Raw genomic sequence first — 12586 nt, 5'->3', positions numbered from 1 at the left:
GAATTGGGGTTGCTCAGAAGACCAGCTAGTGACTTCCATTTCTAGGGCTTGGACATCATAAAGGTCAGCATTTCCCAACTTGTGAATGCTTGCCTTGGCAGTGCTGGTGATATTGCAAGCTTTTATGGAACGTGCATCTGAGTGGGGAAATGGTATCAACTTCTTAAACCAGGGGACACGAGTACATCTGTGCTGCTTTTATGAGGCTGTGGTTGAAACTCAAGCTGGTGTTTCTGCCGCCTTCATTTAGCTGTGCTGAGGTAACAATAGCAGTGATGCTGCCACAGTATCAGCCTGGGAACAAGGCAGAAACCACAAGATGCTCCCAGGATCCCTGGAGAGGTTGTGCTCTGATTGTCAGCGCATCCTGAAGTCTGTGCTGCACTGTTTATTGCTCTTGCTGCCCCTGCTAAATAAAATAAGCCATCACAAGGGACAATCTTGTCTTTGCAGTGTACAAATGTGCTCTGAAATTAGTGTTGTCCTTCTCCTGTGAAAGGCTTCCTGCAGTGCAGAAGGGCAAAAAGTAGATTCTTGTGATTTGGACAAATTGGTCCTAAACTCTCCATTTCTAGATTGAAGACTTAAGTATTTTTTTTTTTTGCTGTTTGTGGGGAATGTTCTGTCAGAATATGTTCTTGGAGTTTACCTGTGAGAATAGCCCTCTGGTTGAGTGCCTCCTAGGCACTACAAGATTTGCAGCATCCTGTCTGAGCCATAGGCAAGTGGAGAAGCCTTTCAGTGCACCTGAGATACAGTTGGTTTGTTGCATCCTTATTTACTAATGGAGTATAGTTGAAGTAGGTAATATCAGAAACTTCCTCATCAGGAGGCATTGGTATGGGTGTCCCCGCAGTACATGCTTGCGCAATGCAGCAGCAGGACTTTTTCCAAAAAAACCTTCATGGGTTTATGATGGTAGTACTGATAAATTAACTGTATTCTAGTTAAAGACTTTTCTGTTAATGGGTCAGCTGTTTGCAACATTGCTTCTGTGTCATTAACTTAGAAACTAGTTTTAACCAGTTATAGCAATGGCTTTCATGTAATTTAGGATTTAGTTTAATGAAAAGAAGATTAGGTTAATGGGGGGAAAAAATAGCTCTGCAAGCTGCACTCTGGTTCCTTTTACTGGCTGCAGCCTACTTCCCAGAAGTAACCTGCCACCTGATGGAGAGGCCTGTGGGTTCGGGAGCATGCCATCAAAATGCTGGGTGTTCCCAGAGCAGCTTACAGGCACCCAGAGATCTGGAAGCCAGGGGCGAGCACCTCCTTTAGTAGCCTCCCTACCCAGCAGAGTGGTTATCAGGATAGAACTGATGGGCTCAGGTATCTGTCTGCCTGTGTCACACAGCTTTGCTCACTCTTGAGTCCATCTTGAAGCTTCTAAACCAGCTTTATATATTGCTCTAACTGGCACATGAGCTCCCAGTATCAGGAATTGGCAGGTGCTGTTTGTAAGATGCTCTTGTTCTCCAAGAAGTGACTCGCTTTAGGTTTCTCTGCTGCAAAATTGAAACTCTGTTAATGTGAAATGTCTTTTTTCATGTCATATTTCAGGGTGGGATTACAAGTGGCAGGTTTCCTAGTTGTGTATTTTAACTGTTCTCTAATACGTTGAAATGTATCTAAACGATTGAAAAGCAAGTGCAAGAAATCATATCTTATTTTAATGTCTTTATGGGGGTTTTAATAAACTTTGTAAATATGTCCATAAATAAAAGTTGATGGTCTGGTGTTGTTTCCCCCCCCCCCCCCCCCCCCTTCTTCTTTGCAGCCTCCTCCTCATTGTTCTTGTGATTTCAGACATTATGGCTTTGGTAAGTTGTTGTTGCACATTCTCTTCAAGTAAGATCAAGAAGCAGAGGGTTCTCCTAATTCCATCTAGAGAGATCTGAATTTGGTTCAGACTTCAAAGTTTTTCTAACTAGGGCAGTGAATTGGATTGAAATCCTAGCATAATTTAGAGATAAAACTCCTCCAATCGCTACTCTTTGAATTTCATGTAATTAATGCTTCTGAAGAAGCAATATTCTCTTAATAATAAGAGAAAAAAATGAAGCAGTAAGTTATGATTCTGAGTTTTTCATGTCCTTTCCGATCAAATTCCTGGGAAGAATTTAAATGAGAATCTCAGTTTTAGCTATGTGCAGGGTTTAGTTAATTTTTCAGGGATTTTGAACATTTTATTCACCCCACCTTCCCTTGAAAAAGAGAGGAAAAGGAGAAATGTGTTACCCTCCAGTGCTGTTAAAGTTGTCAGAATCCAGGAGACCAACAACATCTGAAAAGTCACTTTGTGCCCTTTGTAGTAAGCTGTTAGGAATCGCTGTTTTCAGAAGGCTTGTGTCCACAGACCAAACTAGCTGAAACAACCCGAAGCTGAATGATACCCCAACATAATTTTTACAGATCAAAAATACATTTTCATTGCCCCCTCAAACTGTTTTCAATTCAGCAAGCAATGCCACTGGGTATCACAAGGTAAACAAACCTTTTCAAAGCAACATGTAGAGCTGGTGTTCTTACTTCATACACTCTGTTTTAGTTTCATCCCTTTGGAGTAAGCATTCCTAATGTGATTTCCTTGTACGGTGTGATCTGTGGATCTCACCTGATAGGAGAAACAGTGAATAAATAAAGACTAATTTGTCTGTAGAGTGAGAAATGGAGAAGGTATAGTTTTCAGTTGTTTCTTTTGATAACTTCCACAGGAAGAGGATTAAAAAACCAATAAACCACATTCATAACATTTCACTAATAAAGTCAGTCTAACCCCAGCATATCTCTTACAGCTCATGTATTCTCCTATTTTGGTCTAAATATTTTAAAACAATTAGCAAATACATACTTGGTGTACAAAACAAAATATTACCAAGGGGGTTTGATTTGCAGGAGCTGTGTGTATATATCAAGAGATGAGAAAGTTGTCAGGAAAAAAAAAAAAAGAGAATTGGTTTGTGGTTGTGAGTCAGTGTGGCCACCCGCTAGAATTTGGGACATCCATTAACAGACAAGTGCTGTCTTCTCTCAACATTATTCCCATTTTATGGGTACGGAACTGTCGAAGCTGCCCAAAGAAGTTTGTGTTGGAATTCCATGAAAACAATATGCAGCCTTCTCTTTGGCACTAGGCGTTATTTGGGTTCCCATTATTTCAGACAATAAGGTGGCTTGGTTTTTCTTATTGAAAATGTTCTCTGCTGGTCATCTGTTTCCTGCAAGCCCAGCTTGACAGAACTTAGTCCATCTTTAGCTGTTTATGTTTGAAACTTCTTAAATCTGTTTCTGGCTCCTACACTATTCTTTACTTTGGTCCAAATGAGCATTCCTAGAAAGGTCTTGCCTTTGTTCTACTTGAAGAACTAGAAACTTCAATTAAACAACCTGAAACCATGGTTTTTAATTTTGTGTTTCAAATTGTGCGATGCTGATGTACTAATGAAAGTTGGTTTCTCTCCTAGCACTTTTTCTTTTTGGTTAAAGATCATGGAAGCTGGCTGGATATTGGAACAAGGTACAGTATTTTTTTGCCTTCGTTGCATTTTTAAAAAGCTCATAGGTTAATGTTGTTGTTTACCTACTCTTATAATTTTTTCCAGTTAGGCTCTGTAATGTTTCACTGATGTTCCATGTACTCACAACATGTGTGCACACACATGTATATGTGTATATCCATCCTAAGCCAAAACTTGTGTCTTAAAATCTGTGTCAGAACAACATGGAGTAATGAATCTAGCATGGCAAGAAATACAGTTAGCAGGATTTGATTTCTAAAAAACATTAATTACACCAAAAAAATTTAATTATTCTTTTGCATTTGAATTTGTTGTAATTGCTGTTAAAATAGTGATCTATCAAAATTGTTAATTGTCTTGAATCTAGTTAAGCCCCTGTATACAGCCCCCTGTGAATTAATGAACTTTGTGCAAATGTGTTAGTAGCTACCAAGAGCTGTGCATTTATCCTTCCCCTACTTAGGGAAGACTAAATCTGTAGCATTTAAACATAGAAATCACAGCTAAAATGAGAATATTTGTTTTGCCTTATGAGCCATACAGGCGTCCGCAGCATACATCATGGAGTAGGTGCAGTCTTATTTGTGAATAGTCTAGAAATAACAAATACAAGGAATACACATTTCAGATTTACATTCTCTGAGTTGTGGAAATAGATAATGTGCTGTAATAAGCTTAGCAGGGAATGTGTTGTTAGTAATCCAGCCAGTCTGGTCACTTGACACTGTTATTTAAACAGAAGTTGAATAGTGACCCACTGTTAATATTCTGTTTAGTCTATATTTACTCTGTGCTTTGCTGAGCTGTGCTGTTCCCTCCAGTGTATGCATGCATGTACACACACGCACACATGTATTCTGTCTGTTTTCTTTGCAGGTTCAAATTCCTGCTTGTAGCTACATTTTGAAGGTTCCTAATGGGGAGAGATACAGTTAGATCAAATGGTGGAAGCGATACTTTAACATCACACTTCCTTGCTGTGGTCAGTTTACGATAAATCAGGTGGCCTGATCCTTTGGCATGAGTTCCTGTGCAGGTTAATAAGGATATTAAAGGCCTCAGAAAAGCTCTGTTTAGCTGGGCAAGAAGCTTTCTAATTGGGAGTTAGCAAGCAAAAATATAAACTGTTACAAGTACCCAGAAACTTCCTCTGTGATATATATGATCTTCATAGCATAGAGATCTACAATGGTGATAGATCATTGGATTCATTTCAGCTGGAAATGTGCCTTATCCTGAAGAGTTTAGGGGAGTTCATTATGTACAACCGTAATTCTGCCTCTCCATGTGTGTTTTGAGCACTGAAGAAAGCACTGAAAAAAGCACAGAAAAAATCCTTTCACAAGAGTAATTTGTGATTAGTTTTTAACGTGATGGTGCATAATGCTCAGGCAGCCTTAAATCTGTCATTACTTCGCTTTTGAGCACCTTGCCACCTACATTGTTTTATTGTAGTCTCTTTATATGTTTTCTGTATATGTGTGTATATGCACGTAAGATAAAATGACTAGGTTGCATAAGAAAATAGATGAAGCCATAGGCACAGAGCTGCAGTGGTCCTTATTTTATCTATCATGAGCAATATTTTGGCACCTGAACCTTCTCCTCTGAGCAGATTTCTAATGGTGTGATCCCCAAGCCTGGCAAAATTAGCAAGCAACAGCAGAGCATTTTTTTGTTTGTTTATTCCTGAAAGGGAAGATGAGCTTCATGGGGTTTTGGGCGATTCCCAAAACCAGTGGGAGAGAGATACTAACATGGCTCTTTCCTGTCCTCCTGTTGCAACTGCAGTGACAGCTCTGTGGCATGCCCATTGCAGCGTCGTCTGCTGTTCCTTTGACAAGCAAGGTCTGAAAATATATTTTAGGTGTTGCTAAAGTTTTCCCAAGAAGACTGAGTCAGTTAAGGAAATAACGGTTCTGTTTTTTTCCAGCTGTTTGTATCTCAACAAAACCTGTGTAGGATTTCACAGAACGAATAGGTGCACCCTTAGGGACAGCTTTTCTCTTTTTTTTTTTTGGTGACACTGATAGGAAGTGTGTGTGCACGCTCAATTACCAGGGTTTGTTTTATATTACTAGTTACCACATCATTGAAATCACAGGTGCAAAAGCAGCTATTTAATTGCTCCTTGAAGATTAATTCCTCTAAAGTCTGTCAAGAGTCTGGGGGTATATGTGCCACATTTGCAAAGCTTCTGATGTATATTTCCATACTCGTTCTTTCTTGTGGTGATAGCTTTCTATGGATTCTAATTACCACACTTCAAAACTTTTTTCTGTCCTCTCTCTTACTAAGAATGTGCAGGTTCAGTAGGAAACTCTCATTAGGCGATACTTGGGTTTTCCAGTAGCAGTGCTCAGAAGTTTCACGTGTAAGAGCTGGTTTTAAATCCCTTGCAATAAAACCCAGACCTTCACTGCTTTTTTCATGGTAATGTTTTTTTTTCCTAATGGATCTCTCTCATTGTCTGGAAATAGGGTTTGTTTACTGAACTAACATATTTCATTTTTTTGTTTTTATTTCACCCCTAACTCCTGGCTTTTATGTCTCATTCTACCATGCCTTAACTACGTTACATGTCGTTTTACTGCCATCATGTCTGCCAATGTGATGTCTTTATTCTCCCTGCTGAATTCAACACGCCGATTAAGTATTGTCTTTGAATGTAAAGAGATTTCTACTTTTCCCACTCTTCCAGATTATTAATGAAATGCTGAGCAACATCAGATCCAACATACAGTCCTGTATTACTACATTCAGCAAATTATCAATGCACCATTGATTCCCTCCTCTCAGTGAATTATCAATTACCATAAATATTTATGGCTTCTTATAAAGTTTTAAAGCCCCTTTTCTTTTAATGGTCATGCCAAAATCAATGTGAACTTGTTTTTCAGAGAGTGCTTTTCATTGTTTTGATACAATAACACGATAATAATCTTGCAGTGAATGCAGAAGTCAAGCAGTGGCTTATGCAAGCTTCTGAGATCTGCTAACCTTACCCTCTACCTGCATATCTTGAGGTCACCCTAAATTGCATCATATGCCCTAGAAGAATACATCATTACATTTCGTAAAAATAATAATGCAGTTTTCCTACTATTTTTGATGTATCAGTATGTATTACATGATCATGAGAAGTTTGTTCTGACAGATTCTTTTATTCTTGAATAACAGACAAATGGAATAGCTGGCTTTCTGGCTTCTTTGTCACTAAAATGATTTCTTTATGGCTTAAAAGGTTCGTTTATCTCTATAGATAGAGAGATATAGCCTTTAAAGCCTACTGTATCTCTACAGTATATGCAATTTGTAAATAGCGGTATATTCAGATAGTCAAGATAAACCCTGAAGCTTCTTTCTATGATAGTATTATATCATTTTATACAGACACATACTGTACTACTTCCTTTCTCTTTTTGTAGCAGTCTCTGGAAGATAAAAGATACAGTCTTAACTACCCTGCAGTTTCAAAGTTCAGGGGACATAGATAAAGCATAGGAGACTGATTTTTTTTAGGTTTTAGGATAACAGAATCAATTTCACATTTGGGATTCTGAGGCTTCTAGGTCTGACTGTTAAAACCAAGATTTGTAACCAGGAGGAAAACAGTGTTTGCCAACAATTTCTAAAACAGGAGCCAGGAGTGATGTGCTTTGTGATTTGTGTTGTGTAAAACAGAGGGGAGAGGATGTGGGATCCTGGCTGGAAATGCAGGAGCCTTCAAACTCAGAATCTAAATTCAGGGTCTCAGTGCATGCTTGGGAACAATCCCACAGTTCAAAGTCGCATGTCACATAGAAATAAGGTCCTTGGACTCTTCTGGAGTGTGTTCTTCCAAGTCCTTGCACAAGTAGTTTTTGTTCTACTTGTTTTATTTCAAGTTTCTTAATTGCTTTGGTAACTTACTCCATCTTCCTGTCTTCTCAGCTTCTAATCAGGTCTGCCTGCCATCTTAAAAATTAGGCTGTCTTAAGAGAAAGCCACGTTTTGGAGCAAGATTGATTCCTCCTACCACCCCCACCCCCACCCCTCATTTTTTACTGGTCTTTGATTCTTCTTGTCTTTGATTAGTATTTCCCACCAATGTACATTGTCACAAGCAAAGACAGGAGATGGTGGTACCTCATATGTTCTCCTTTTGGTTCCTCGCCACTGAAACAGGTGTCTTCGTCCCTGATAAAAAATTTTTGTAGCACCAGCTTTGCCTGTTAACCTTGGCCTATATATAGGGCACTCACCTTTCTGTTGAACAGTGCAGCCTCACCTTAGATCATCCATCATCCTCTACACCAGCTACCTCTTCTCTACCGTTACCTGTCCCTGCCTATCTCATCCTTTATAAGCATTGCTCCACTGTGCCCTACTGTGCTCTTCTCTTGTATCTGTTTGATGTCTCTTCTTCCTCCACATGGATCTAACTTGCTTGGAACCTAGAGTCTCGCTCCTTTCTCTTGTCAGCTCAGGTTTGCCTTCTGATGGAGGAGGCTTGTTTTGAGAATTGCCTACTTCACTGTAACTGCAGATCCAGTCAAGGGTACAGTTCTGGGCTGTATAGGGATCAAGATTTTCCCACTGCTGTTGTGGCATATACCTCTAAGAGTCTTGCTTGCTTTGTTTAATTACAGCATTGCCCCAGCCTGAGAACTAATTTACGAAGCAGAGCTGCCTACAGGTACTGCAGTACCAGTTGCTGATAGCCCCAGAGATGCTGGCTGTTTGTAATTGTGACATGTAGACTGAAGTTGTTTTTAATTGTGCTCCTATCGCATTTTATTTTTTTATATTTTGTTTCTTTACTCCGAATATCTGATGTTTTAATAAAGGAGTGTAACTATTCAGCCTTTTGCGCTATACCAATGCAGGAATGTGTGCAGCACTCTCTTCTTTACAGTAGTACAGAAGACCCTGTTCCTCGACTGGTAGGTGGCTAAGCAGAGTTTGTAGAGACTTTTTTCCTTTGAGAAAGCCCCTCTCTATGCCCCCCAAATCATTGATTAGCACCCACATCTGGAAAAGCTCCTTTTGGCGTAGACAGGAACTGAGATGCCTAAGGACCATGTTGATGGCAGCAAGTTGCTAATCCTCTGGTGACTGTCTCAGGGTGTTTGTAGGAATAAAGGCAGGGTCTTGATCTGGCTTCTGATTTTCAGATTTCTCATTCAAGCTTTCTTTGAAAGCTAGAAGAAAAGTGGTGTTGCTACTTATATGAAAAACAATACATTTCTGGTGCCTGGTGAGGAGGAAAACTGGGGTGTTGCCAGTAATGCATGAGACGTTCAGCCATCCACCCATTTACCAGAGTGGCTGTTCCCTAAGAGCCACACAAACTTCTGTACCTGTGGTGTGTGTACAGTCCCCAGGGGCATGTTATGCCATGAAGATAACTGCAGCAAGGGTTTGACTTTCAGTTGGCAACATGTTCTTTCCCATGGGGAACTGAAACTGAACCTGTAACACACCCAGCTGGACTTTCAAGGGCAGATCTTAAGGGAGTTGTTTTATCTTTGTTATTGTATATATGCCATGAACTATGGAGTCTGAAGTGCACTGACCAGGTGAAAGTAGGTTTTGTGCCTGACTTCAGGTCCTCGCTGTGTCATCTTACACCTTCCCCACAGAAACAGGGCAGGAATATGGCTCTCATGGGCATGCTGCTCTGCTTAGCTAGAGCTGGAGGGGGGAGATGCTTATAGGAAAGACACATAGGAAAGATGGTTCCTGTCAGATATTTTAAACCATGAGTTGTTCACATTAGAATTGATTTCTTAAAACGATGTATTTTGAGCAAGGTATTGTGAGAAGGTTTAGTCAGACTAAGAAACAGAAAAATCATGTAGCTTGAGTCAAGTCCCTTTCAGTGTTCTTCATCTGTTTTGGTTAGACCTCAGCTCCTTTGGTTGCTGGTATCCAGCTGTGGAAGAGCTCCTGCTCATTAGTGAACTTTTTGGATTACTTTTACTGTCTCGCGTTGGTTTGTGGCCCAGGTTTGTTAAGAGCTGGTGCTTCTGCACTTCACAGAGCTAAGCTGTGGTAGGCTAGCACCAGGATTCTCACAGTCTCAGGGTTGTGAGGATTGATAGCGTCAGCATTATGAGCTTTACTGTTGTTCCATGGCTAAACTTTCAATCTGAATGAGTCCTCTGGCAGAAATTCTAGGTCATTAAACTGGCAGGTGCTCTTTGCAATCCTTTTTTGTGACTAAATTCAGACTTCATAGGTCTGAAATTACGCTACTTGTCCTAAAGAGCCATCTGCTTTGAAACAGTGAGTACTGGTGCATGGGGAGATACGGGTACCTCTCGTGTCAGAATGCCAATATTTTCAGTAGTCCCAGGAAAATAACAAACAGCCACACTGGATACACGATGGACACGGGTGCAGCAGTGTTTCGTCTGCAACTCTAGCCTGAAATGTCACTGGATTTGGAAAAATTCTGATTTCTTAATGGCTAGTGGCTTACATTAACAGCAGTTTGATTCAGACATTTAACACAGGGTGCTGTATATCCTAGGTCAAATCTCAGTCTGACCCTAAATAGCCCATCTCTAACACTAGTGGACATGGGGTACCACAATTTGAGCAAGTGGAGAACAAGCTCTCTGCTTATTATCCTTTTAATCATTAATGACTTAAGGACTTCCTAACTCAGAACCTGCATCTTTATGTTGTGTTTATTAGCCACTCTTGAACTCATTTGTTTAATCTCTTTGAAACCATGTGTTACTACAGCAGAGAAATCCTCAATTTTTAGAAATGTCGAGTGAAAAAGTAGAGTTGGGGTTTTTTTCTTAAAGCTGCTCATCACCTGACTAGTGTTTTCTCTAGAAAATTGCACTTCAGCTGACATATCTGAGTTGTCTTACTACCAACAAATGTCTACCTGATGGTGAGTTCTCCCTAGTTTCTGCATTATCAGTCCACAGCAGACAGAAGTTTTGCAATGGTTTCAGTCACATACATTGAATTACCCCCCTGAATGAAAAATACACCCAGTACCTCTTACTTCGTGTATGCCCAGTTGTGCTTTCTGTTGACCCCACCATTTTATTTTGCCACAGACTTTGGTTTTGACACGATAGTGCTGCTATAATGGTTGTCTTTCAGGAACAGCATATGTAAAATGGCAAATAATTAGGCCTAGTTAAAAAGAAAAAAAAATATTCAAGGGGTTGTTTGTCAGAGGGTTTTTTTACTCTGCAAATTTGCATTTTTCTCTCACTTCTTTTATCTCTCTCTTTCTTGCAGCATTAGCCACTATGTGCTGGTGATGTCATTGACCATATTTATGATGCTGATGAATGGACTGGCCCAGCTGCTAACTACACGGAGACTTGAACTTTCCAGAAGGACTAAGCACCATTCCACGTGATAAAGTGATAAATGTTCCTGCCTTGTTCCCATCCTCAGGCTTCCTCTGAACTAACCTCCACCTCTGAAATGTAAATACAGGTTAATGGACAAGAGTGCCAAAATCCCATCCAGGGGTTAGAGTGCTCTGCTTATACAGATTAAATGCTGTCCTATGACTGAAATTTGCATTTGGAGATTGCCACTTAGACATCAGTGGGGCTAAAAAATCCTCAGCCTTACTCTTCAAGTGCACGTATTCCTTGAAAATAAAAGCAGCAACAAAATTATTTTAAAAATAATTAGGCAACTATCTTTGGGTGTTTTTTTTCTTGTTATAATTTGTCTGCCAGCTTGTCTCACACATGCTCACTCTCATTAGGAGTCTGCAAAGTCCTAGCTTCATTTCATGTCTCATATAAGCATCTCGCAGACTAAAAGCACAAATGAAATCAGTCTGGGCAGATTACTGATTTGTATGTAGCCGACGAGGCATACACATTTGAATATCTCTGAAACTGGCCATGGTTTTTGCAAGCTGTGTCGGTGCATGTGAGACTATGCTGAGGCAGGTTAAGACTGGTGTGCTGGGAGGCTGGTGCTGTAAGACAACAGCTTTTAGGTAACCTCAGTGCGAATTGCTGCTACTGACCACCCTCTCCTCCTGCCTCCTGTGCTTGGGTGGGCTGAACAGTATACCAGCTTAAGTAATTGATCTCAATGAAAAGCAACCTGATTAAAGAACTATAAAATAGCATTCAGATTCCCTTATCTGGCTCAGGGCAGGCAGGAAGGCTAGAGCCGATTGTGTCAGTGGCAGCCCAGAGTTGGGTCAGCATAAAGAGGTCGTGAAACTGCAGCTGGAGTTGGTGGTTTGCATAGAGTGATGCCACTCAGAGGCTTTTTTTCCTTTTATTTCCTTGTTTGCCTTTCCAGTTGTGTTCTGCTTCTGATTACAAGCATCAGCCTGGGTAATGGCTGCACCACGAATCAAACCTAGACACAAATCCCCTGGTTATACGCCGATTACAAGTGAGAGCAAAGAGCCAGGGTACTTGAGAGGCTCTGTCTGCTGTTGTGTGCTCCCCGGGGGACCTAGTAACTAAATCCATTGCATGAGGCTCTGAGACAGACTTGTAACTTTGTAGCCCTTCCAACAACAAGCAGCAGCTTCCGTACCACCAGCTCGCGGCTGATGAAGTAGCACAAATTACAGTACCCACCTACACCTCAAAGCTTCATCGTTCCCTGAAGTCATCTCTTTCCAGAATTACACAAAAATTGTATTTCCTGCTCAGCCGAAGGCCTGCACGGAGCTAGGTGTCCTGCCTTTGAAACAGCTTTTTCCATCTACACCATCAATAAAAAGGGCCTTTTGAAGTAGAACCGTTTGCACAGTGAAGGAAGTGACTGAAAGAAAAAAATTTCTTCTTTCTACCCTGTTGTATGATAGCATCACTAAAACTTGTGCTGTGTAATATCCCTGTGACTCACACCCAACATGCAGACAGGCCTTGCTATCTGGGAGCTGATACATACGGTACGTGATGCTGCCAGCCAAGGTTAGACATTCATCATGAGGGCTGTTCCAATACTCTTTCCAGCCATCTGGCATTTGGCTGTGGTCACAAGTCTGTTTAACGCTCTGGAAACTAGTCATCCCTCCGCAGGAAGTTTGGCTGAGAGAAACCAGTCACAAACCTCCATCTGCTTGT

The 12586-nt window shown here is 40.7% G+C and overlaps 1 protein-coding gene across 7 annotated transcripts in view; it reads left to right on the top strand.

Moving 5' to 3' along the window:
* Nucleotides 1-11173, top strand: part of PIGN (phosphatidylinositol glycan anchor biosynthesis class N) — a 106961-nt gene extending 95788 nt beyond the window's left edge. For 2 of the 7 annotated variants that reach the window (XM_056331326.1, XM_056331331.1), the window contains 3 exons: nt 1778-1820; nt 3465-3517; nt 10770-11173. In XM_056331326.1, coding sequence (XP_056187301.1) covers nt 1778-1820; nt 3465-3517; nt 10770-10893 — 220 coding nt within the window. In that variant the 3' untranslated portion in view covers nt 10894-11173. The other 5 variants (XM_056331327.1, XM_056331328.1, XM_056331329.1 and 2 more) reach the window with 5 other exon arrangements.
* The last annotated feature ends 1413 nt before the right edge of the window (nt 11174-12586 follow it).

Source organism: Falco biarmicus, chromosome 3 (assembly GCF_023638135.1).
Source record: "Falco biarmicus isolate bFalBia1 chromosome 3, bFalBia1.pri, whole genome shotgun sequence".
Taxonomy (NCBI): domain Eukaryota; kingdom Metazoa; phylum Chordata; class Aves; order Falconiformes; family Falconidae; genus Falco; species Falco biarmicus.
The sequence above is the reverse complement of the archived record's forward strand: the minus strand, read 5'-3'. Positions and strand labels throughout refer to the sequence as shown.